The sequence below is a fragment of the Brassica napus genome, chromosome A2, assembly GCF_020379485.1.
Source record: "Brassica napus cultivar Da-Ae chromosome A2, Da-Ae, whole genome shotgun sequence".
Lineage (NCBI taxonomy): Eukaryota > Viridiplantae > Streptophyta > Magnoliopsida > Brassicales > Brassicaceae > Brassica > Brassica napus.
In genome coordinates this window covers 1,922,926-1,949,030 of record NC_063435.1, presented here as the reverse complement: position 1 = coordinate 1,949,030, position 26,105 = coordinate 1,922,926, and the positions used below count along the sequence as shown (strand labels likewise).

Genomic DNA, 26,105 nt, shown 5'->3' with positions numbered 1-26,105 from the left:
ATATCGACGTTACAAATGGTTCTTCTGTGTGGTGTTAATTAGCTTCTGCGAAAGAGCTACTTAAACTTAGATCTTAAGTCTCTGTAACAATTTCATGATATGCCTGCTACCTTTTATCTCTTCATTCATTTTGCCAGTTTTTTTTTAATTTAGAGTTATTCCGAATCTATAAAAGAGTTCACATTAAATCTTCCAACGCAGCAATTATTTTCATAGATAGACTTTTCTCGGTATTCAAAGAAATCCCAAAACGATGGTAATATATCCATGTACCACAAAAATATAGTGTGGAGGTTGTTTCTAACCCAAATCGCTTTAACTCTTCAAGATCCACCAAAAGAGTGACCTGCAAATTTTTTGGAGAGTGTGGTAAACTTGTTTTTCACCCTGATTTCAAGTTCCTTTTGAAACAAAATCACCTGTGCATTGAAAATGCGAAGCTAGGTTTCGGCCCGCCCAGTTTTTATTTTATTTTTATGGTGGTTAAATACTTGGTGGTTAAAGTTTTCCCGGAGATTAACTCAGGATCATCTATAAGATTACTCAAATGGCTTAAGTTTGCCAAGGCTGGACCATTTTATAATCATAGAACTCTCAATTCAACAAATATTGAACCTTACGAGTTATGACCTCTAGTTAACAAACGTTAAAAAAGTATGTCCACAAAAACTCTAATCATCATATCAACCAATAACAAGAACACAGTACCAAATTGTACGCCGCCAAAGAAATTGATGTTTAATCCGCATTGGAATTTTAATTCTTAGACTGGATTTTTAAAACTGTACTTTCGGATCTTACACTAAACTAATAACTAGTACATTGGACTCCACTAGTTGTGGCGTGGCATACATGTAATTCAAAATAAAGTTCTATGTAATGACAGAAGCCACTAAAATAAAGAATATGCCATTATCAATTATGAATAATGCATTAAGTTGTGTATAATATATTAATATATGATGTAGGGAAATTAAAAATAATCTTTGGTAAAAAGTAATAATAGTTGGAAGATAGGAACAAACGCATATGTCATTTCGATTGATACCAACCCATTGGTCCAACTTATTATCACTATCATTTCGATTGATACCAACCCATTGGTCCAACTTATTATCACTATTCAAAAACAAGTTGGAACTATATGCGTGAAGCGGAATACGACTCTCCCACCAATGAAAATAAAGAACTTTTGCGTTTTGTGTACCTGAAGTTATAAAATAAGAGAATTATTGACAAGCATACAAAATGCCCCGAAGTCACGGGAACATAAATGACCCACCAACAACTATAAATAATTATTATCACATATTCACATACCTAATATTGTTCGGACCGATCCAAATCTAAAGGTATAATAAGCGTATGAGGTGAATATATTGCAGTCACGATAGTCGGGTTCAAGTCAAAAATTTATGTACGTTTTAGTTATAAGATTAACTCAATACTGATTTACTCTTTAATTTGGGTTTTATAACCTTAATATTTATAGATTCTAGACCCCAAACAAAAATATTAAGCTCCAAAAAATTTATGCAAAACAAAAAAAAACAAAAATATTAAGCCTAGAGCACTGTCGGAGCCACCTTTTTGTTGCGAAGAGTACATGACCCACATAGGTTTTGTAAGGAAAAAATGTACTTAGTAAAAAAATGAGAAGATGTTACAGATTTAACTTATTGACCATGCAACATATTTTTATTATGACGGAGTTTTTAGGGAAATATAATTTTTTTTTAATTTTTAACTAAAAAGTTAAAAAAAATAAAAAACAATTTTTTAATTTTTTAGTTAAAATTAAGAAACAGATTCTTATATTCTCTAAAAACTCCACCCTAAAAAATCCTGAATAATGATGCTCTTAGGTGATTCCGTCAGCTGGCAATTTGTTCAAATAGTCTTTGATAATCAATTTAATTTGCTTTTCATTTTGATATAGTGTCTACTTAAGAAAATTATATATAAGTGTCTACTTTCGGATATGTAAATATATTGTAAATTATATATATATTTATCATCACAATAACAATATATTTACATATTGTTACTGTATTATTAGTTTAATATTGTTACTGTATTATTAGTGTAATATTTTTATTTTACAGAGATAAGAGTCGACGAAAATAGAAAAGTTTTAGTTAAAAAAAAAAAAAAATCTTTAGTTTACTAACAAGAAATTTACAATATACTATCAGCGTAAGAGAGAGAGTAATGTTTTGGCGTTTACGTGCACTATAAATTTTTTTATTTTATTTTATTTTTTAATTACTATATGTCGATTTCGTATTAGACCACTTCAACAGTAGTATGACATACATATTTTACCTTTTGACATTTTTTTCCGTCGAATGTTTGTTAGCTTTGAATATATTTTTTATTAACAAAGTACTTTCAAAATTTTTACTCATATTATCTCATTGTACAAAATCTCTATGATTTTATATATTTGGAGAATTTAACACAATATTGAATGATTTGAATCGATAATAGTAAAGCGTTTTTACAAAAAAAAAAATAATAATAATAATAATAATAATAATAATAATAATAGTAAAGCGCTTAACGTAACCGTGCAAACGAGAAGAGCGTGGGTGATTTTAAGAGATTCCTTTAAAACAAGAATCTTGAAACGATAAAGCTTGGATCTTAAATTTAGTGGAGCTTATGGCTCACCACTCAAATGTTAAGCCCCACGGGTTAGGGAAAAGCTTGGTCACGCATTTTCAATGTAAACACAATTGTTTTTTTCCTAGTGATTATTCAAACTTGGGGTTTTTAATTTGTCCAAAAGTTGAGTTACTAAAAAAATGAGAATAAAAAATCTCGAAGAGAAAATTTAATAAACAAACAAACAGAAGGGTCGAAGACTCAAAAATATCAGAATAATTTTGGTAGGTTTGGATTTACACTCTTCCAAACGATTCTAAAAATTATATTCCATGTTTCCTAATTAAAAGATCCTGCGAATGAATCTAATATACTACCTTCCCATATAAACCTCTCTCTCAAAAGATCCTTATTTTCGTTATATATCTGTCCTATTTTAGCTATAAAAATAAAAGATACTATCTGACTGTTTTATTAAGTTTTGACTACATATATTTAGTTTTGACTACATAAATTGCAAAGTTTGTAAATATAGTAAAACCTATATAAATTAATATTCGATAAATTAATAATCTCTATAAATTAATAAATTTCGTTGGTCTCAACTTGAGTTGGTTCAATATTTAACACAAATCGATAAAATAATAAGATAATAATTTTAAAATCTATTTAAATATATGGTCCCATTAAAATTATAAATTAATAATTTTTATGTATACATATTTTATATAAGCAAGAAACTAATGTTATAGAATTATCTTTATATGTTATTAACACTTAATATTTTTGATGATATTTAGTAAAATTATATCTAAAACCACATTTATGTTCTATGCAATATATATTATATACACCAAATAATATAATAAAATTAATATAAATATCAAATTTCAAAAAAAAAAAACAATTAATGTTAATATATTAAAATCAAATATTTTTCTTATTTTAGAATAAATATATCTAAAAATAAATAATTTAAATAATTTTTTTTTGTAAATTAATATTTTTATAAATTAATAAAATTTTAAAATCTTAGCATTATTAATTTATAGAAGTTTTACCGTATGTGATTGTATTACACGAGAACCACGGTTGGTGAGAAGCTTTATATGGTAAACGTTACCGGGGCATCAGGTGACAGGTGAATAATTTTTGTTTTTCCTAATAGATACTATATGAATAGAATCTTATATAACCTCGGAATCAATAGAATCTCCGGATTATACGCATTTCCAATAATAGCCCGATATTTCCGCCTTCTCCGTTTTTCACCCAAATCATTTTGTTTTCCTTACCATATAGTCAAGCACGCACCAACCCCTTCTCTCTCCCCCCTATATAAATACACTTGCAGGAATCTCCTTAGTGTTATACAAAAAAAGTTTAGTTTTCTGTTCAGATTCCTAGAAAAATGTCGGCTCTTGCAGATTTAATCAATCTCGATCTCTCCGACTCCTCTGAGAAGATCATTGCCGAGTACATATGGTCCGTAATATTATTTCTTTTTTTTTTATTTAATCTACAACAGTATATTATTTGCTTATGTGTTTGAGTTGGCGTTTGTGTCTATAGTTCTCATCCTTGAGGTTTTCTTATGACTCAAAACTTTGAAATTTTGCTTGATATACTAAAAGTTGAAAGATATTGGATTGATTGAATATTTTGATTAATATTTTCGTGATTTGATGAATAGGATTGGTGGATCAGGCTTGGATATGAGAAGCAAAGCAAGGGTAATTAATTTATTTTGAATTTTTTTTTTGTATAGTGTAAACGATGAGTAAATCGTTAAAGTAATATCACGAATTTAGGACATGATTAATAATATTATTGCTGCAGACTTTGCCGGGACCAGTGAAGGATCCATCGGAGTTACCGAAATGGAACTATGACGGTTCAAGCACCGGCCAAGCCCCCGGCGATGACAGTGAAGTCATCATCTAGTATGTTCCATAATTAAATCAATTAATAATTTAAGTAACTTTTTCTAATTCTTGGATTAATGAGATTGTGGGTTTTCTATGTGTTTTTTTTTTCAGCCCTCAAGCTATCTTCAAAGATCCATTCAGAAGAGGCAACAACATCCTTGTAATAACTCATTTAAACAACTAGAACAATACTCTCGAAATTTGTTGCAATATTCATTTATTTTGTTTCTGTGATTGATTTGGAATTAGGTGATGTGTGACGCTTATACACCGGCTGGCGAACCGATCCCAACCAACAAAAGGCATGCGGCGGCCAAGATCTTTAGCGACCCAACCGTTGCCGCCGAAGAAACATGGTATACATCTTCACAATGAAATTTTTTTTGTCAAAGTTGATCTCAATTTTTTTGTTTGAAAACTTTATGTTTTCATAGTTAATTTTTTGTCAACATCATCATGCGAGTTTAATTCCAAATGGTAACGCAAGGAGACGTAACATGATGTAGTCAACTTTGTTGATCTATATTTTTATAACGTAAAAGTATAATTAAATAATTTGACCATAAACACATTTGTTACTCTAAATTTACATTTTTCTAAATTAATTAAATATTTCAAATATATTGAAATTCAGGTACGGAATTGAGCAAGAGTATACTTTGCTCCAAAAGGATACTAAGTGGCCAGTTGGTTGGCCCGTCGGTGGCTTCCCAGGTCCTCAGGTAAAGATTTTCTCGGCGAATCTTTTCACTTCTTTATCTCAATCCAAAACTCCAGTTTGTGCCAAATAAGTAAAAAAATATTTATTAATAAAAAAAAACAGGGACCATACTACTGTGGAGTTGGAGCAGACAAAGCCTTTGGAAGAGACATCGTAGATGCTCATTACAAAGCATGTCTTTACGCCGGAATCAATGTCAGTGGCACTAACGGAGAAGTCATGCCCGGCCAGGTTTAATATATTCCCTATGTATTCTTCTGATTCAATATCATATTGACCGTGAAACTGATATTGTGTGGGTTTTCAGTGGGAGTTCCAAGTCGGTCCAACCGTTGGAATAGCTGCCGCTGATCAGGTCTGGGTCGCTCGTTACATCCTCGAGGTATATATAAACACACTCATCAAGACCTGTCTCTTCATATACTCTGTTTTATGACTATGTTTCTTGGGTATGTTAAAAACAGAGGATCACAGAATTGGCTGGAGTGGTTTTGTCTCTTGACCCTAAACCAATTCCGGTTAGATTTACCATATTTTCAATTATTTACAAAATAGACCTTTGATTCTTTTAAATTCACTGAATTACTCTATTTTAATTTTTATATTCTAGGGAGATTGGAATGGTGCAGGAGCACACACAAATTACAGGTCTGCTATGATTCCGTTTATATGTTTTTTTCTCTGTGTTTTTTTTTGTTTTCTGATTTTGGTTTTCTTGTTTTCTGCAGCACCAAGTCGATGAGGGAAGATGGAGGGTACGAGATCATAAAGAAAGCGATAGAGAAGCTTGGACTGCGTCACAAGGAACACATCGCTGCTTATGGTGAAGGCAACGAGCGTCGTCTCACTGGAAGACACGAGACTGCTGATATCAACACTTTCTTATGGGTAAGACTTTTCTTAAAATGTATACATTATTAGCCTAAAGCATGATCTAACTTAAACCGGTTTTGTAAAGGGTGTTGCAAACCGTGGGGCATCGATTAGGGTTGGTCGTGACACAGAGAAAGATGGGAAAGGATACTTTGAAGATCGTAGGCCAGCGTCGAACATGGATCCCTACACTGTGACCTCCATGGTTGCTGAAACCACAATCCTCTGGAAACCATGAAGGAAGAAACCTTGAGTCTCAAGGAACCTCTTATATCAGTTCATGTTGATTCTTCTATTGTCTATTCCTCTTTATGAAACACTTCTCATGTGTTCTTTGTTTAAGAATGTTTGATTTAAACTCTTTCCAAGAAATAATAGTAGTTCTTTTCCCTAGCTTTTACTTTCTTCTATTTCAGAATCTATATGTTATTACAAGATTCAAGTCTCGGTTTAGTCAAGTTTTTGACATTAACTTAAACCGAAGCTTACAAACTTCTCCATTACTAGGCGGCCCAAACTAGACCCGACTCGACGGTAACCGAAGATGGATAAATAAAGGAAGGATTGATAACATCTCTTTTGGGCCCGTTTCTACAATGAGCTAAACAAAGAGTATATAGGAGACGAAGAGGGTTGTGTACTAAACTTTTCTCACTGAAATTTCTGTTGTACAAAAAAAGTAACGAAGAGGGTAACGAAACTATCAATAAATCGAACTACATTAGTCTTGAAAACCATTTTATAAAAAATCTACACTAGTCTTATTATATTTTATTTGGTCACCAAACTTTTTAATTATTGTCAGATTATATTTATTTATCAATTTCATTTGTAGTTATGATTTGAGATTCACATTCCTAATTAATTTAGAGCTTAGACCAAACTTTACCAGTTTAAAACTATTTTGAAATTCTTTGATTCAACTAAACTTTAATGTTAAAAAAAGTTAGTGGTTGAGAAATCACCTTGGTAATCGAATTTGACTTTATCTTCTTCTTTTTTTAAGTTCAAAAAAAAGATAAAAGTCAAATTCATTGTTGTTCCACATGACAATCGGAATTGGTACTAGACATTGGTTTGGAGTTTAACCACATAAGTTATAAATAAAAATCTACATGATAAGATTGACATGCATGGCATACATGTTTCTATGCGTAAATAATATACACACACACACATCTACTTTGGAATTTAAAGAAGCATCACATAGTTTGGGAGAAGGTTTGTGAAGTGAATATAAAGCAGAAGAATAAGTAAATGTTTGAAGGGTTGAAACAAGCGAGTCATCAGAAGTTAGTAAAAAGTTACTTTGGTATGTGTTGTGCGTATATAAGAATACTGAATAGCAATGCATGCATGCATTCGATTATTATTTAGTCATTATACCTTCATCATCTTGCAGCTTTTTTGTAACTTTTGCTTTTTTCATCTCATGACTTTATCATGTATATATATTTTTATTTGTCAGCAATAAATAATACTCCACATTTATTAAGTGAAAACACAGAGGGGAAAAAGCTTTGGTAAAAGCACTTTGTTTATTGAATATATACTTTTTTCTCTTCTACTTTAATCAGCTTTAGAGAAAGAAAAAAAATCCAGCACTTTTTTTTCTGAACAAAAAAAATCCAACCCAACGATAACTTTTTCACTTGTTAATAAATGCATCTCTATATTTTTTAAGGAAAAAAATAAAATGAAAGGAGCAATCATAAAGCAATCGATTACAAAATGATTTCATCACCTCTCACATCAGGCTATCTTTTCTGCAATGGGCAGAAAAGTCTTGTGCCCTCCTGTCTCTCATTTATTACTCTTTTGTTTGAGTTGCTTCTCTCTCTCTCTATATCTCTCTTAACCTTAAACTTACATCAATTATTTAAGCTTTTTGATCCATTTATCATTTAAGATGACTTTGCAGATTCGAATTTGAGATATTCCTACACTTATCTCAAAATTTTATTTAATTCCCACTTTATAACATCTTGCGAGAAAAGCTCATTTAGGTTTCACACCTACTGAAAAAACCATAAATGTGTTTTTTTCAAAAAAAAAAAAACCATAAATGTGACGGGGTTTATGGATAAATTATTAAATTTTGTTATAAAAGCTCTCATAAATGTGTGTGTTTATATATATTGTGTTTGACGTTGCTGTTATCGCTGATCATTCAAAGCTTTAATCATTCATTCGCAACACATGATTCAGTTTCACGACGACTGAAATAAAAAGTAGTATTAGCTAATTTTATTATCATGACTTGAAATTTTGTCATTTTAGTGCAATCAAGAACCTGACTAGAAACAATTTATGGTTAATAACTACTAAGCTGTTATTAGTCGGAAAAGGCTATCGGTAGATGCCTAACAAGAAAATATTGTTAAACCTAATAAATAGAAACCTGAGAAGAGGTTGCAAGAAAAATCAAAGCGACAAGAATACATGTTCACCCCGGTATGGATTAGAACCTTGTCGCTATGGTAAGTACATATATGTATCATAGTTACGCGATGTTGGTGGGTGTCACAGTACATTCTTTGGTTTTGTGTGCTCTTTCTCCCTCATAATATTCTTACTATTTATTAATCATAATAACAATATATAGACATATAGAATTGACGTTACATGATATATTCACCCAATATAAATATAATGATATGGACCCTCTCATGATCAATATACATCACATATCTCTCTATGACTGTTGTTGGTTAATGAGACAACTACAACACCTTCATGCCATATCTCATTCTTTCCCAATCTTCGGTCTTGTCCATTGCGTTTGAACCAACCCATGGTACAATTTTGCCAATTCCTTAGGCCCCATCTCCCACCACCCCGAAGAGAAAACAGTTGGTATAGAATAACCAATTTTACGCGAAAAAAAATATAACATGGATTTCTATTCTTTTAGTATTGACGATAATTGTGACCCAAAAAGAATGTTGATCAAAGTCTTGTTTCAATTTCTTTTGTAACAAAAATCACTAGTATTCTAGAAGTTTTGCAAATACATCATTGAGTGATTAATATGTTATATACATACATGTGATTTTAGTTATATTTGATAAGTTATTTGTTGGAGTGTAGTACCAATATTTTCTCTTTAACTTCTGTTTCTATTTTATCATTTTGTATAGATTTTTTTATTTATTTATTTACAACAAAGCTGAAAATAAAAACATACTTCTGATAAAATTAATTGATTACAAGAAAATTAATTGATTACTAGCTAGTGATCAACAATTTTATGCACTAAGAAATTTCGTCAAATTTTGATAGATACCTTACAAAAATGATGTGTCGTATTATTGGTAGATTGATTACTAGCCAGTGATCAAACTTTATATTCTCCAATGAATTGTGATAGCTTTTCCAGTAAATTATTTTGTAAGTACAAATATTTTTATGTTTTCGAAATAGTTTCACTAGCTTCTTTGAAAAAAGAAAGTTTGAAGTGAATTATATTTAAAAATTCACCCAGTTAGCTTCATTATGTGATAGTAAATATATATTTGCTATATCTTTACAAAATGTAAAAGGGGATAATAATTTCAAATTTTTGTTTCGTTCCTTTTGAGATTGGAAGAGAATGAAATCATGTAATTCACAACTCTAGAAATTTTGCTATTTGCATATCTAAAAGCGATGGGTCCAATATAACCCTTTTTTATATATTTTTTGAAACTATCCCTAAGATTATATTTCAAAAGACGTAAAGCATAAAAGTAGTTTTTGGGTTCTTTAAACAAAAATATGGAAGACTTTAAGCATTCCCTTTATTCTCCAACTAGAATGCCACTTGAGACTTGAGAGGGATAATTTTGCACGGTGAACGTGAAAGGAAAGAAAAAAATGAAAATAGAAGTGAGAAAGCATATTATATACATTCTTTATGAGATAATGTGATGAACGAATCATGTTGGGCTATTCTCATTGCAAAATGAAAAACCAATTAATGTTTTTTTTGGTTGGAAAAGCTTTCCGCATAAGACGAAATAGATATCACCATGTTTTTCATGAAATTTATGTAATTACTAATAGCTGAAATATTTGACCCATAAAATAAAGGAATTCTTTTATACTCCAATCCATACATTGTCTAATGTCTAGGAGGTACCAAAATGATTCGCGTTTACCCTAGTTGTCCTTGTTTTTACACAAACGTTGTTTGTAAGAACTTATGCTTACTATAAATTTGAGATGCTACACAAGAAAACACTTTGCAAAGCGCTCCAGTGGATTCGATTATTTCTCTTACAATTCTTAACGAACATCAATTTTCTCTTCTCAATAAGAAAATTAAGTGTGCAAAAAACCTTTTTAGCCCAAAATTTTCCTCTCTATGATAACATGGAAGTTAGTTTAGTGGTTTGCCGATGGTTTATTAATATATATTTTTTATTTTAGAGATTGGATTTCGAATCTTGAAATTATGTAGATAAATGGAGAAAATATATATAAGAGATCATTCATCATGATGCAAATAGAACTGTTATATGTGGATCTATATAAGACGATTCAGAATGATACATTTAGACGTAAATTTGATGAGGTAAAATTGACTAGTGTAAATCTATTTATGTAATATATTGTGTATGATTCTAAAGTTAATTCTAAGCTTGTATGAATCGCTATTAGTTTTCCATTTAAAGAGTGGCTCCAAGTGATTGTTTTAGAGAATTGATTTGAAACTAACTACTTCTTTAATGTAATAGCATAATTAACTAATATTAAAAATGTGTGACAATTTTTTTCATAATGCAAGAAACATGTGGATCCATTAAAATAAATAAATCAAAATTTTTTGGGTGTAATTGGTGACCAAAGAATGAAAGAAAATAATGCATTATTTACTATTCCTAATTTTTTTTTACCATTTATAATGAATTGTTTTTCCTTTGCATTTATTCTCATTCTTTTTATTTTAAAGGAATATAGAACAAATTTGTTTTTTGCTAAAATTGATAAAGAATCATTTTCTTTTTTATTCCTCTAATATTATTCCTCTGTATTTTTTCTCTACTCATTCATAATGTTACTGTAATATGTTCATCAGTTAGATTCCTTATTTGACAAAGATGTAGATTTATATGTACAAGGTAGAAAGTTTAAAATAGATACTAACAATTAAGTAAAAAGATTTAAAAAAAAAATCAAATATGTGACAAATAGTAGTTTAGAGATATGAACGTCAACGAATTGGTAGAATCAACGGAGTCTTTCATTCTCCGATATATTCCAAAAAGGTGTAAAATATTAATTTAGACAATATAGAACCTCATGTTCTGTTGGATCCATTTAATGCGTGCAGTGATAATTTTTATTTTTTTGAAATCTGGCATGGTGATAATTTATTTTCATAAAAAATAAATAAAATACTCCAATAAATTTCAAATAAAACAGTAATTACTTGTCATATTGGATCTCACTCACCGACGTACGTTTGTGTCCATGCATTGATATTATTACACGTTTACATACCCATCTACGGAACAGTTAATATATAGGCATTCACTAATTATGCTTTTTCTTAGTAAAACCCCTAGAAAATAACTTATAAAAAAAAACTAATGTCTTAGTTATACCGTTTTGACAAGAGTGTCAATTCACATACTTATCTCAGTTATGTCTGATTACTGACAGTAGTCAAAAGACTCCAAATCATTAATGAATGCGAAATGCACGTAGTATATAACTATAGAGACTTTGAGCCAATATATAAAACTTATAAATTAAAGACATAAGACAATGTACATGCAATATGATGGACCAACGTTATTTATATCTCTAAAATTAGCAACTAATTAATAGAAGACACGTACGTAGGCTTTAATTTGGTAGGAAAATAATAGAGTTCCTGCTTTTTAAGAAATAGCTGTTTTCCCAGAGAAAGTTAGCTAAGCCATTTTCGTCAATTTTCTACATGGCCATTCATCGTGGCCTAATTTCATATATAATAGAAATATATAGTTCTTTTATCCAAGGAATTTCATTTTGGACAAGTGGTGTACTCTTTTTTGTCCTCTTTGCGCATAAGACTACCAATTGTATATGCTTTTAACGTTGCTTTTGACATAATTTTAACTGAATTTTTATTTATATTGTCTCTTGTATCAATGATTCAAAATAATAGCCATGTCATTAAAAAGGTAAAAAGAGGAAAAAAAAACTAGATGAATTTTTTCTTCTAAAAAATCTATACTATATAAAAGTTGATATATTTTCATCTACACAGAATCTATCTAATTTGGGTTGTAACAAACTAAATAATAAAGTAAACCGCTTTGTCAAAAATAAATTTAATCTTTTCATATTATGTAAAATATGTATCCGGTCAATGAAGAAAAAAATTATCTTATATAAATAATCATATGAGGAAAGAATAGCTAATACTTTCTTAGAGACAACTCAAAGAAATATAGAAAGAGTTTTTTTTTTAACTGAGAAGGAATATTTGGGAAAATGAAAAGGGAATTAGAAGAAAATCTTTAGGTTCTTTAGAGTTTACTTGTGTTTGCTTACTCAAGGAAACAAACAAAATATACTTTCTGGCTGATCTTTTCTTAGGTATGATAAAATATAATTATATATGTACATATACATATATCAATCTAGCAATTATGCGTTACAATAATAGAGAGAATTTTACCAAAAAATAATAGAGAGAATTCTTATATGAGACATGGTTTATGTACCTACTATAAACATTGTATTGTACACACGAATGTGTGTCGTATGGGTATCATGCATGTATGAGTGCATTTGAAGAGAAAGGTACTTTTTTGTAAGACAACTTTTTCCCCACATTTGGAAGGCAAAATACACAAAGTATGTTACCCTTTTTAAGAAAACAAAACACAAAATATATATTCTAAATCAAGTGGGATGAATAACACTAATTCTTAGGCATAAGTTTATGATACACAATAATCAAACAATTTGAAGATTCGTAATATAGCCTACTACATATACATATTTTAAAATTACGTGATTACTTTAAAGTGACAGATCAGCTTAATTTGGTCTTAATAGACTTCACAAATTGGTCAAACAACACCTGTTGATTTTGTAGCCTACATATATCTACGAACTAAATGTCTATACTCTATATTACTCTTCATAAACTCAAGGAGGGACGGATATTTAATGTATATCTCTTTAGGTATAGTTGAACAATATACGGTCAGAAATTTGAATTTGTTTGATCCCAAAATCGTATAAAAGAAATTAAATAAATAAATATAACAAAGATGTAAACAGAGAGTGAAGTGAGAAGCGAAGAGAGTGGGGGAGAGAAAATAAAAAAACAGTCAGAGAGGAGACAGTTCCTTTCTCTCTCTAATTGTACGTATCCCGTCGTCTCCGGGTACCAAAATCAAAGCACTAGTTTAAAAAATAAATACTATTTTAAATGTTTTGTCTTTGTTTTTTCTTTTTTCTTATAATCTTTTATTTAGCTATTTAACTTTGGCTTTGGCCTTGACTATAGATTAGATAGGACAGAAGAGAGCAACCCTTTATTCTCTCTTTTCTTGTACTCTTCTCCAACTTTTTTAATCAACATTCTCATCATAATCTGTGAACATGTAAGTTTTAACCATATACCAAAAGATTTTTAGGTTTAAATAAGGTAAATTTAAAATTTGTTCTCCATGTATATAAATAAATCTGTATATATATTTACAACCATTAAAGATTATACATGTTTATGTCAACAAAATTTTAGTGGTTTATATTCATGTAATATCTAAATCTGCATAATTCATATTGCTAAGTATACATTATTTTTAAGTAGTATATTTTATCTATGGAAATGATCGGGTATAACTCATTAATTTACATTTCAAAGTTTCAACTACTAAATTAATAAAATATTGTTTGTTAATATATATATATATATAATACATCTTTTCAAAAAAAAAAATTTATTACATATATCAGTTATTTGAGCTATAAACCTATAATTTCAATAGTCAACAATAAAACAAAAAACTAATTAGTTAAATTAGTGCCTTGCTAATTACTTAAGCGATATCAATGACTGTAGCAGCAAACCATTTTATATTCGCTGCATGGGTTACTTTGCGTGGTGCACGAAATGCGAAAAATGACAAATTTAAAATGTAAATAAAAAGCTCTCAGTATTTGGAATAGACCGAGTTACGAGTTTGCCCTTTCTCATCTATCGTTTTCCAATGTATACTATCAAGGAACAACATCTCATACATACGCATACATACATGATATGCATACATACGCAAACATCTCTCTTTCTTAATTTTCCTGGATTTAGTTTTATTCCTTTCTTCTCTTCTGCCTTTGCTTCACAACACAAATACCTCTCTCTCTCTCTCTCTCTCTCTCTCTCTCTCTCTCTCTCTCTCTCTCTCTCTCTCTCTCTCTCTCTCTCTCTCTCTCTCTCTCTCTCTCTCTCTCTCTCTCTCTCTCTCTCTCTCTCTCTCTCTCTCTCTCTCTCTCTCTCTCTCTCTCTCTCTCTCTCTCTCTCTCTCTGCGTCTACTTTGAGCATGTTTGTTTCTTCAAGAAGATTATTATTACTCAACTTTTCTCTCTTCTCTTCCTTCTTATTCCTCATCAAAGCTCCTCTTTAGCTTCATCCCCTCTCACTTTCTCCTCTCTCTTTTTGAGATATAGAGAGAGAAAATAGAGAAAAAAAGAATCAAATCTTTTAGACACCCTTTTGACTTCTTAGCTCAAAGAATCTCTCTCTTTTATTTTACCCTTAGAGAAATCATTTAAAATTCCTAAGCATCACCCTCACGAGAAAGAAACAAAAGAAAAGTCATCACCTATCATCATCACCACCATCAAGAGCAGCAGCTATATCAAGAGAGGTTTCTAAAAGCTTGTTTAATTATGTCCATGGAAGGAGTATTTCTAGAGAAACCAAAATCAAACACAACTACCACTCTCCCTGATCTATCTCTCAACATCAGTCTCCCAGATACTCATCATCATCTTCGTCACAATGAACTTTCAAGAAGATCATCCCAAACCGACAACAACAGATCATCAAACTTGGAACTCTCCTTGTCTCATCATAATAACCCTAGTTCGAGTCCAAGCACAAGAATCCTCCATTGTCCCGATCCAAGAAACCTTAATCTTTCTCATCATCAGCATTACAACAACTCTATTCTTAATGGTAGAAGTCTTCACCAAAGGGTAGATGAATCCGATATTAATAATATCCACCGTCCGATTAGAGGCATCCCGGTCTATCACAACCGTTCATTCCCATTTCATCAACAAACGTCTCATTCGTCTTCTCTTGGAGGAGGAGACTTGGATTCAAGCTCAATCTTAAACTCATCTTCCGGCTATAACAGCGCTTACCGATCATTACAATCTTCCCCGAGGTTAAAAGGTGTTCCTGTGCATCATCATAATCACTATGGAGTCGTTGGATCTTCAGATTCTTCTTCTCCTCATCATCATCACCATCATGGGATGATCAGATCAAGATTCTTGCCTAAGATGCCGACAAAGCGGAGCATGAGAGCTCCGAGGATGCGTTGGACCAGTAGTCTCCACGCGCGGTTTGTTCACGCCGTTGAGCTACTAGGCGGCCATGAAAGTACACACCCATTTTGCATTATAATCTCATTCTCAAGGTCTTTCCTTATTTTATTCTAAGAGTTGAAATATTTTCTTGTTCTTTTTCTTGTTGTGAAAATATATATAGGAGCAACTCCAAAGTCGGTTCTTGAGCTCATGGATGTAAAGGACTTAACTCTAGCTCATGTGAAGAGCCATTTGCAGGTAAGTCTACAGTCCATTAGAAATTAAATTAAACAAAATAAAAGATGTTTTCGTGCACATAAAAGGGTCAAACATTGTTTACTAATTTTGTTTTTTCTCTCATCTTCTTATTGGTTCCTTTCCTCTATTATGAGTCTAGTCAAGTTAGTTCTTTGCCAATTAAGACTCTCTAATTAGGGATATTTCATACTTTTCATCACCATCATGTCTCTCTCTCCTCCTTTCCGTTGCACAAGAAATTAGATCTTTGTGTGTATATATATCTTCAGAGCAATGAATAGTGTTAAGAGTCTTCAAAGCTTGTCCCCAGCTCTAATGTCTTATTTTTATTTCTTGTTGTCTTTGCTTCCATTTTACTCATTTTCTTGGAGAGATGGCACAGTTTTCAAGAAATTGAAGCAGCTGAATGAATTTATAGAGAGAAATTACAGAGTGTCTATAGGTTTTTTTTGGTCAAAGAGTACCTATAGCTTAAAGAGACTGAAACCTTTCAGAGAATTGGTAAGCAAACTGAGAACTGAGATGATAGAATTTCTTTATTTTAAAATAAATCAGGAAGAGGTGACAAAAGTAGTCATCATTACTCAATGATAATAAGTACGATCTTTCAATTACTCAACCTTCTCTCAGACACCAGCCTCGTGTTTTTATAATTATAATTAAATAATCAAATGTACAACACTAGTTCCAAGACAAACCCAGAAAACCACACATTTGTATTTTCTTAATTATATAAAAGCTCATATGTATCTGCATATATGTCTCCAGTTTTGTCAGCTGTATCATATATTGAAAATAATCTACTATAGTTTATCTTCTTTTTTCTTTTTTGTAACTGATCTACTATAGTTTATCAGGATCACCTGTCCATTTATTTGTTTTTGTATCCTTAGTTATAATTTATTGATTTATTCTTTTCTTTTTTCTTGCAAACCTTATACTTTTCTTGTCAAGATCTAATTATGCATTTCCCCCTTATTTTTTACTTGCAGATGTATCGAACTGTTAAGACCACTAACAAGCCTGCTGCTTCATCAGGTACGTATTATAGCCTTTTCAGCTTTATATATGCTAAAGAGATGCATGTCACATGGTTTATAACAAACAAAAAACATACCGTAAAGCTTATGATTCGCCACCAAAATTTAATCTGATTTTTAGGTTCACTATATATATATATACAGTATATAATATAATCACTATAAGTATTTATTGATCATAATAATTATAATCAATTAAATTTAAGTTAGAATTTGAATATGTTTTTCTATATTTGTATATATATAATAATTTACCTTGACGTATACGCATTACCATTATTTTAACTATTCGGTTCTACAGTACTATTTAATTCCATATACTATTTTATTTTCCCAAAAATAATTGAAAAACAAACCCTAAGAACTGGCAAAGCTCAAGGGTTTTATATTTCTTTCGATTAGAACCCTAAGTTAAGTGGTCATATTTAACGCAAACCAAACAAACAATCATCTCCGTTCTACAATACTATCAAATGAACACACTATAAATAAGTATTTACCCATAAAACGCCAGTAAATAAAATCCGAATAAGTTATTCGTACACTGAAATGATGATCAATTATTTTATATCCATACGGATTTTGTATTTTCTGTATACACAAAATATTTCTTTTTTAATCTTGATATATGGCACAATTTCCAAGTTTTTTTATTACTTTTTGGAGGCAATATTAGATTTTAGTCAAGCCAAAAGGTGGAAATTATTTAAACAAAAGCAATTTCGTAAACGCATTCTCTTTTGCCAAACAGTATATATTTTCATTAATTTTAAACAAGAACTCTTTGGGTAAAAACAATTGAGATGAAACTTTGATTAAGAAGTTTAAAATTGATTTTCAGATGGGTCAGGAGAAGAAGAAATGGGCATAAATGGAAATGAAGTGCATCATCAATCATCGACAAATCAAAGGGAAAAATCTGACGATTCTTCTCATCAAGAAATTGACTTTCCTTCCACACAACCTCGTTGGGGCAACTCTTCACGGTACGTTTATACGTCTTATAATCTTGTTATACATATCCAGACATGTATCAACGTGAATTTCTACTAGTTAGTGAGATTGACGAAATTAAATAATAGGGTTAGAGTTCTCGTACCTAATTGGTCCTACTTCCTACCAAGCTCATATAACAATTATTTGGTTTATCCCAAAATACATATCTTCACCTAATATAAATAGCTCATGGATACTTTTTTTTTTAACTTTTAATTGAATTAATTAAAGTGGTGGTTGTTTGTTACACCGAGATGAAATTGTTAGGATTTTATGTCTGATGATATAACAAAGCGTGTCGATTTTTAAAAATGATTTGGTTTGGGTCATTATGGATCATATATAAATAATAAAAGACCTTTCGCGTCATATGTATGACATGGAATGGATTGTGGGATAATCGTAACATGTTAAATACGTTACGCATGACTACCATTTTTCTAGTATAAATCGAGTAAAGTTGTTTACCATTATTTAACTGGTTAAAATTTATCCATGCATTAATGAATAGAGAGACATGGCGATCAAGTAGTAATTGCTCAAGCGACATAGATACAATGGCCAGGACTTCATCAACACCAATGATCTCTCACCATCAAAGATCCATCCTTCTAAATCAGGTTCTAATAATAATTCTTATGTAAACATCATACATATAAATGTATAGATATAGTTTTCTCAGGTCGTCATAAAAATTATAATTAAAGTTAGCTCGCAGGAGCAAAAGTCGAACGATCAAGTAAAGAGGTGGGGAGATCTTAGTTGTAACAATCCAAGTTTGGAGTTCACGTTAGGAAGACCCGATTGGCACAATACATGACTTTCTTGATTTGAATATATATATATATATATATATATATATGAACTTGGAACATGCATGTATGCAGTTATATCGTTGTGACGATAAGTTTCTCAGCGGAAAAGTTGAAGTACACGAAAAGAGAGAGCCAAATAAGTGAATCACTTCAAAGAAGTGAATCACTACAAAGAAGTGAGAAAATTTGGGGTTTTTTTTTCTCAAGTTCCATTGATGATTTGACTACGAAGTGGCTTATCTATATATGAATTTTTGTTTCGGTTTCCTGAGGATGATCTGGTGAGATCATAAGTTATATATAATTGGAAGTTTGGATTCTTTTTTGTTTGGAAAGAAAGCTTCTTGGTGGGTCAGAGGGTTTCTTTCTAGTGTTTCTTTTGGGTCAAAGGTTTCTTTCTAGTCTATATTTGTTTTTTTTTGTCATCATATTTGGGTTTCTAGAGCTGAAATGTAGAGGGAGAGAGAGATCTGAGTTGAATTTTCATAATGTATATATTATTCATTATTCTTAAGTACATTAAACACAAATGTAATGCATACACAGATCCAAAGTCAGAATCCAAACGTAGACATTGATTAAAAAACGACTCTTATGGTTCTCTGCTTCTTCAAAACAAAGAAACGTTTATATAAAAACATCCCACTAAGAACACGCTCAACCAAAACTCTGTATAATCATCCGACCCTCAGCTGGATGATTCGATGTTAACCTCTCGATATTTGTGTTGATGACGACTGAAAGTGTTACCTCCCATCACTGAAAGCGATTGCTTCACCAGCCCCAGGCTTCCTCTTGCTCCCAACCACACAGCATAGAAAAACCCAATCCAACCTGTTATCCATACCAAATATCGTTACAATTCACCAATACCTACAAAAGGAAACAGCGTATATTACCTGAAGCAAATAAAACAGAAACAACCGCTGATATTGTAACGGTAGAGACGACGAAAGCAGCAACGGACAAGGCTCCGATGTAAATACCAGCCAAGGAGAGAAAGAAGAGAGCCAAGAATCCACCCGCAGCAGCAAGCGAAACCAAAAGAGATATTATGATTGCATTAAATGTCGCAGCTACAAAGAAGAGCGCGAACACAACCAGTGCCATTGTCGTAACAAGACCTATTGTTCCCATCTGCAACAAACAAAATTATTACCAAAAAATAACAAACAAAAAAAATTGATTTAAATCAATGGGTCCAATAAAGTTCCAAATTTTTTCATCAATGGTAACAGTTACATAACCAAAACTAACAATGACACATAATGAGGAGAATCAAATCAAATTTAAAAAAAAAAAAACATTTACAGTGATGACAAGGAGTGCACGAAGGTAACTGCCTCGACGAGTCCATTGGAGAATCTCACGTGAAGTTTTCTTAGAAGCTTCTCGAAGCTTCGGGCCATTTTCGGCGAAGGAGTTTCTTATTCGTTGAAGCAGAGGAGAAGATGAGGCGTAACCGGTTTTGGAATCGGGAAACAGAATCGAACCGATCGTGATGCAAACCAAGGAGTAGAGACTCTCCGAACCATCCTCCTCATCAACCTTCACAGAGTCTGTTTTGCGGTCACCATTGGTCGTCTCTCCCTTGACGGTTTCTCCGGCGTCATCGCCATCGCCACCGACGGCGTCTGCGTAGGATTTGTTCTCTGTTTCGTCGTGATCTTGCGACATATCTCCGATTAATTTTAGAAACTAATCAGTTGTTTTGTTTCGATCTGATTTAGGATTTGGAGTGTAATGTGAAAGAAAAAAAAAACGTGGAGATTTTAACAGATTATGACGGACAAGAAGATGGGAACAGCTGTTCTAGTTTATGTCGGAAGAAGTCGGCCACGTGTAGTACCACTACCGACATGGCATTAAACCCGTAATAACCGGGCTAATTTATTATTAAGTGCGTCTCCTCAATGCGCTACACATGGTAAGTGGCCCTTCTCTTATTTTTTTATATGGGCTTGTAAGGCTTTCGTTATGGCCCATTAAGTTCTAACCAGACAAAACTAAAATAATCAAACTTCAGCTTGCAATTTTAAAGAAATTGTTAGGCAATAATTAAATGTTTTATGGAGGATTATTGATTAAGTAGGTGTTTAGACCTACTTTTTAAACGTTTGGACTGATTTTTCTAAAAAGTTTTTAAAAAATATTTCGTTTAGATCTGATTTTCTTCTTATACGGACGTCTGTCCAGAGCCGGCTTACAAGGGGATAAGCGGTGCGATCGTCCCGAATCCGAATCCGTGTCTCCCCGTGTAATGATAAATAAGGGGCCTAATTTTTTATAAATTTATATTTTTATATATAAAAAAAAATTATAAATACAATAAATAAAATTGGAAAGGGCCCAAAATTATTTGACATGTATATAGTTTTATTTTCATTACAAAATATACAAAATATTATTGATTAAATTTTAAAAATATTTTAAACATTATCTCTATATAAATTTTAGAGAGTAAAAAATTTCTTTTTTCCCCTAGGGCCCCTATCAGAACCGGTCCTGCGTCTGTCTAGACATCATCTACATTGATTTTTAAAAACTACTACAGCATATTGCTTAGGGAAAAACTTATAGACATTCAGTCTTTGCTCAATGCTTTGAATGAATGATTAATGTTTGTTGCATCTTTGTGAACATACCAAATTGCTAGTAGTACTAGCAAATTCATGTTTATGATTCTACAAGACTGAATCAAAGAAGAACCGGAAGAAAAAGATATTATCATCATAAAAACTAACAAGATGTGTTTCATCAGTCAAGATATATACATTATTGAAAGTCTCACTAAAACATGATTATAATTAGATTAAAAAAAAAAAGAAAATGAACGTGATGAATAAGACATGATAAAGGAACCTAACCTCAACAAGATATATTCATTGGTTCAACTTTTAACCGCTAGAATTAACCTCACTCCAAAGCTGAACCCAATTAACCATAGCATCAGCAGCCTGAGTAAAAGCAGGATCACCCGAACCCAACTGCTCTTTCACCGCTTTAGCAAGCTCAACCACACAATCCTCAACCGTAACCGCACTCTCAGGCAACTTCAAAGACTCAAAAAACGGAACACTCTTCTCCATCAGCTTCATCGATCCCTTCCCTTCCCACTTCTTCCTCAAACTCTCCACCGCATCTCCTCTCTCGTTCCTCCACACATAAGGCAGCCCTGTCTTCACACCATACCCCAAATGATCTACCACATGTTTCCAACACATCCCGCACCACACATCCTCAAGCGTCTCCCATCTCACTCTCCCTTTGAGTAGATGGAGACGTCGAAGCCTTGTGGGATGTTGAGGTCTTCCTTGAGCTCGGGGTCTTTGACGATGATGAGATGGAATCTGGAGAAGAAGGGTCTCCAGGTGTTTAAGAAGGGTGTGAGGTCAGCGTTGAGAGCGCCGATGACAATGTCGACATCGTTCTTGTTTATCTCGTCCAAAGACATCTTATAATAGAAAGAGGGAAAAGAAGAAGGCTTTCGTGAGGGACCTGACTCGAGTTTTGGAGAGAATGCAGTAGATTCCTAGGTTTTTCTTCTTCTTTTTCTTTCAGAGGGGGTAAACACGAATCAGTGGGTATGCATGCATTTTGGTTTATCACGTTTCTGTTGAATTGGTCCAATACGTTTCGCGCATTTGCTGCGATCGTGCTTTAAGTTGCGTTAAAGTGTCAAAAGTCTCGTCTCTAATCAATCCTAAACGCAAAACCCGAGTCTAACCGATCGATATGACGTTGGTTATTAGTTTTTGACTACCAGGTTTTGGGTTTGGTTTGAACCGGGGTTGAAGTAAGTCTACTATATTCTCTCTCTTTTTTTTTACAGTCTACTATTATATGAAGTTCGTTTCTAGAGATTTGTGTATTGTAATGGTCTTAGCATAAACAGTATACTGCGAGCCGATTAAATTTAAGATAGTCAATAATTATTGTGATGGCTAGCTTAGCTGTAAACTTGTACTATGCTACTATCTATCTATCTATATAAAGGGGAGTTTTCTCTCACCTCCTGCTGCCACGTCATCAAGGAGGTAAGGGCTTTTCGTGCCACCTGTCGCCTAAACAAACACTCTACGAAACCAATTTGTCGTATCCTTTGCATTATTGAATTGGGCTTCTGTTTTGTTTCTTTTGCATTCTTTAATTGGGGCTTCTTAATTTCCAGGCCCATATATCATGTGTGATACCAGAAAGTGAGGTTTTCATTATCGCCTTTGTAGAAGCCGCCTCTGATAAACATCTGAAACGCCTTAGATTTCCATTAATTCCCATCCTCCCCACTACGCAGCATTAAATCAAGCTTGGACTCTTCATATGGAAACAGCCAAAACTTTCATATAAATTGGCATCGTTGCATAGATGAAAACGCCAAATCTACGAGAACTACAAGTATCATCTCTTCTAATTATCAGCTCCAACAATGGCGAATTCCTTCACAGTGCTTGCTGATTTGAAAGCCGGACGATGTTCAACCACAGCCAAGTTTCTGTCTTCTTAGGATTTGATGGGTGTTGATATGCTACTCATCGACGAGAAGTTAATCACTCCCAATTTTTGTTAAAGCTTTCACGATGCCAGTTTTAAATATCTGATTTTTTTTTTCATTTGCTTGTCTGTAACAGTCAACGCTTATGTAGGGATCCGTGAGTGTGAACCCTCTCAGCTTCTTCAGGAAGCGTTTCAGTAACAACAATTTTCGATTGTCTGATGCTCCCCTCGCCATTGATGGCACTTCATTTTAAGAGAATGTACGGATTCGCCGCGTCTTTGGCCGCTGGTTTGCTGCTCATGTTTCTGGTAATGATCAATTTCACATATCCAGTGCCTTACCATGAATTGAATTGGAATGATCCTGTGGCCAATCTGTAATAAGTAATTCATGTTCCTTTCTTCTTCTGCAGTCTGTGATCGTATTTGTCATCCCCATCAAGTTTGCGCTGCTCTTCACATTTGCAAATGAGAAGGTATGTTTTGCCTGGTAGCCGACAAGAACTTGCTGTTTTTTGTCTTATAAACATTTTTGTTGAGATTTAGTTCTTGAGTTCAATAGGTTTTGAATGGTTCATGTGGTCATTTCTCTCAAAATCGTTCCTTTATTGTGTTTTCTTGGATGAGTTACGACTACATGTTCACTGGGAGATCACAATAACCAGTTAGATGACCTTGACGTTGTTTTTTTCTTTGGCAGCACAGCCTTCCTCGTGGGACCTGAGCAACAGATAAATATGATGTTCCTATCTACGCTACCTCTATCTATGTTAGATGCATCCTTCTTGCACTCATTTTGCGCTCTCTTGGTAGCTTCTTTCTCTCCATCTCTTTCATACAATGTTTATTATCCAAAGCTAGATCTAATCTTAGTAAAATCTCCAAAGTCTGCAACTTTGTTATTTCCCCAAATATTTCTCAGCTTGAAACTTCATCATTTCTTGTCTCATGTAGATCCACAGCAAGATTTTGACAGTGATTGCGATCCTATGCAAGACTTGTGCACTTATGTGGTAAGTTCACTGCACGCACTTATTTGTTTCTACAATGTTCTGAAGATTATTCTTAGAGCCTTTTCGGATCCAACACCTTCTTAATTTAAACGATGGTAATAATGGCAGGTACAACCTCAGTTATATTCCATTTGCGCGAAGAATAGTCTCTGAAATAATGATCCTGTCTCTGTGATAACGAGCTATAGTACACAAACTCGGATTTTACTGGTCTCGAGAATTTGAGATATGATTTTTTTTAAAAAAAATTGTTTGACCTGATGAGGTGGTTTGCGCATGAATCAAAAGTAACAAAACTGGAGTTTCTTTTTTTTTGAGGGCTTGAAACTCTTGCTTGTGTGTACTTCTTCTTGCGTGTGTTTACTTCTATTTCTTCAAGCTCTTTTGCAGCTTCAGACTTAAACAGTCAGTCACTTGACATTTGTTTGATAAGAGATTACTTATTCGTATAATCCCTCGGAGTTCTCATTTTACCCATCCCTTTTATACAGTTTATATTTTTGGTTCATACACAATACCCCGTAATATACTTTAATATTCAAAAAAATATATGCTTAATCTTTTACTACTCTATGGTTCAACTTTCCCAATAAAAAGAAGTGAAAATAATAATACCTAGATACTAGATAGGCCTTTCTTTATTGACAACGAGAAACAGCATCATATTCTCTGCATTATAAGTTCTTAATGTAAAAAAAAAATGAAATAGGGAACACTAATCCAAACGACCGCACTTAATATCCAACAAATTGAATAAATTATATTAACTACTCAAATAACTACATAATATATGTATAAATAGGTTACATATGCTTTCACTTTGGCAACGACCACGACCAAATACCAAACAAAAATGCACACTAAACACCAATTCACACATTGAAAACTAACCAACAATTTAGTGAATTAAATTCCAAACAATTGGCTTCTAAAACTTCCCCATTACATCATACCATTGAAATCAATTGGAAAGTAAACTATATTCTAACAATCAATACTTCCAAATGCATACCCTCGCCAAAAACGTCAATCACTTTGAAAAGATAGTTTAACAGAGATAACAAATAGGTAATATTCCGCGAGGACAGACCACTAGAAATCAGCCCATCTAAAAGCATAACTTTATCATAGTGCACTTAAGATATCAAGTACTATTCATGTTCTAATTTTGCAAAAAAAAAAAAATACAATGTCTCCTCCTCTCTGGTTCTTTCTATGCTTGAAATATTGGATGCACTTGAATGGAAAACAGATAAACGATAATAGATGCACAAAATTTATTCATGGAGTGAGAGTCAGATAATAGATGCACAAAATTTATTCATGGAGTGAGAGTCACCTGACTAGAATGCTATTTTACCAATTATAGATGCACAAGAGCAACAATAATATGCCACAGACCCAACATAAATAATCGATGTGACACATGTTATTACTATAAGTAAATGACAAAATTTACTTTCATTATTTAAGTGAATTAAAATAAATTATGTTCTACAATACCTTTTCCCTTATGCTGGCAAAAAAAAGAATACTTTTTTCCAATTAACACTAAACAAAAAAACTTAGAAGATAAAAAATGCAGCCAAAGACAATGTAATTTTAGTATTTGGTTAAGGATTTTTTTTGAATAAAAACATTGTTAAAGTCAGACACACTCATAATCATGGAGAGAATACATTCAGATTTACCAAAATCAAACATAAAGCTTTAACACACAATTAAAAAAATATATTAATATACTATACATATAATCTCATGCAAATACAAAAAAGGACGTATTTTCATTAAAAATATAGCTGAAATGAATACTGAAAATAAAATAATACAATGT

At 32.3% G+C, this 26,105-nt stretch overlaps 5 protein-coding genes across 8 annotated transcripts; 3 read left to right on the top strand and 2 right to left on the bottom strand.

Annotated features, from left to right (window-relative positions):
* Nucleotides 1–3,834: 3,834 nt before the first annotated feature.
* LOC106423699 (glutamine synthetase cytosolic isozyme 1-4-like) lies at nt 3,835–6,522 on the top strand. The gene is made up of 12 exons (XM_048748831.1): nt 3,835–4,092; nt 4,301–4,340; nt 4,447–4,550; nt 4,647–4,695; nt 4,785–4,891; nt 5,170–5,257; nt 5,359–5,487; nt 5,564–5,638; nt 5,721–5,774; nt 5,867–5,904; nt 5,985–6,144; nt 6,215–6,522. The coding sequence occupies exons 1-12, from the start codon at nt 4,019–4,021 to the stop codon at nt 6,365–6,367; spliced, it is 1,071 nt and encodes a 356-aa protein (XP_048604788.1). The 5' UTR covers nt 3,835–4,018; the 3' UTR covers nt 6,368–6,522.
* Nucleotides 6,523–14,569: 8,047 nt separating this feature from the next.
* LOC106354454 (transcription repressor KAN1) lies at nt 14,570–19,309 on the top strand. Of its 2 annotated transcripts, none has more exons than XM_013794385.3 (6): nt 14,570–15,728; nt 15,837–15,913; nt 16,906–16,951; nt 17,795–17,939; nt 18,461–18,569; nt 18,657–19,309. In XM_013794385.3, the coding sequence occupies exons 1-6, from the start codon at nt 15,008–15,010 to the stop codon at nt 18,690–18,692; spliced, it is 1,134 nt and encodes a 377-aa protein (XP_013649839.1). In that variant the 5' UTR covers nt 14,570–15,007; the 3' UTR covers nt 18,693–19,309. The 2 variants fall into 2 exon arrangements, with proteins under 2 accessions (XP_013649839.1, XP_013649838.1); XM_013794384.3 differs by having other exon boundaries at nt 14,571–15,728; nt 18,668–19,309.
* On the bottom strand, nt 19,236–20,563 carry LOC106379108. Its single transcript, XM_013819119.3, has 3 exons — nt 20,076–20,563; nt 19,664–19,901; nt 19,236–19,598 (listed from the first exon to the last, which is right to left on the bottom strand). The coding sequence occupies exons 1-3, from the start codon at nt 20,439–20,441 to the stop codon at nt 19,453–19,455; spliced, it is 750 nt and encodes a 249-aa protein (XP_013674573.2). The 5' UTR covers nt 20,442–20,563; the 3' UTR covers nt 19,236–19,452.
* Nucleotides 20,564–20,782: 219 nt separating this feature from the next.
* LOC106355982 (probable UDP-arabinopyranose mutase 5) lies at nt 20,783–22,153 on the bottom strand (the record flags this gene model as incomplete). Its single annotated transcript, XM_022694756.2, has 1 exon — nt 20,783–22,153. A coding segment is annotated over one exon (492 nt), but the record flags the coding sequence as incomplete, so codon positions are not given.
* A 786-nt stretch (nt 22,154–22,939) lies between these two features.
* Nucleotides 22,940–24,744, top strand: LOC111197856 (vesicle transport protein SFT2B). Of its 3 annotated transcripts, none has more exons than XR_007319983.1 (6): nt 22,940–23,306; nt 23,393–23,567; nt 23,672–23,734; nt 23,959–24,067; nt 24,213–24,271; nt 24,380–24,744. XR_007319983.1 is itself a non-coding variant. In XM_048748826.1 (5 exons), the coding sequence occupies exons 2-5, from the start codon at nt 23,727–23,729 to the stop codon at nt 24,444–24,446; spliced, it is 243 nt and encodes an 80-aa protein (XP_048604783.1). In that variant the 5' UTR covers nt 23,313–23,567; nt 23,672–23,726; the 3' UTR covers nt 24,447–24,744. The 3 variants fall into 3 exon arrangements, 1 of the variants encoding a protein (XP_048604783.1); XR_007319982.1 differs by having other exon boundaries at nt 22,956–23,306; nt 23,964–24,067; XM_048748826.1 differs by lacking the exon at nt 22,940–23,306 and having other exon boundaries at nt 23,313–23,567.
* Nucleotides 24,745–26,105: the final 1,361 nt, after the last annotated feature.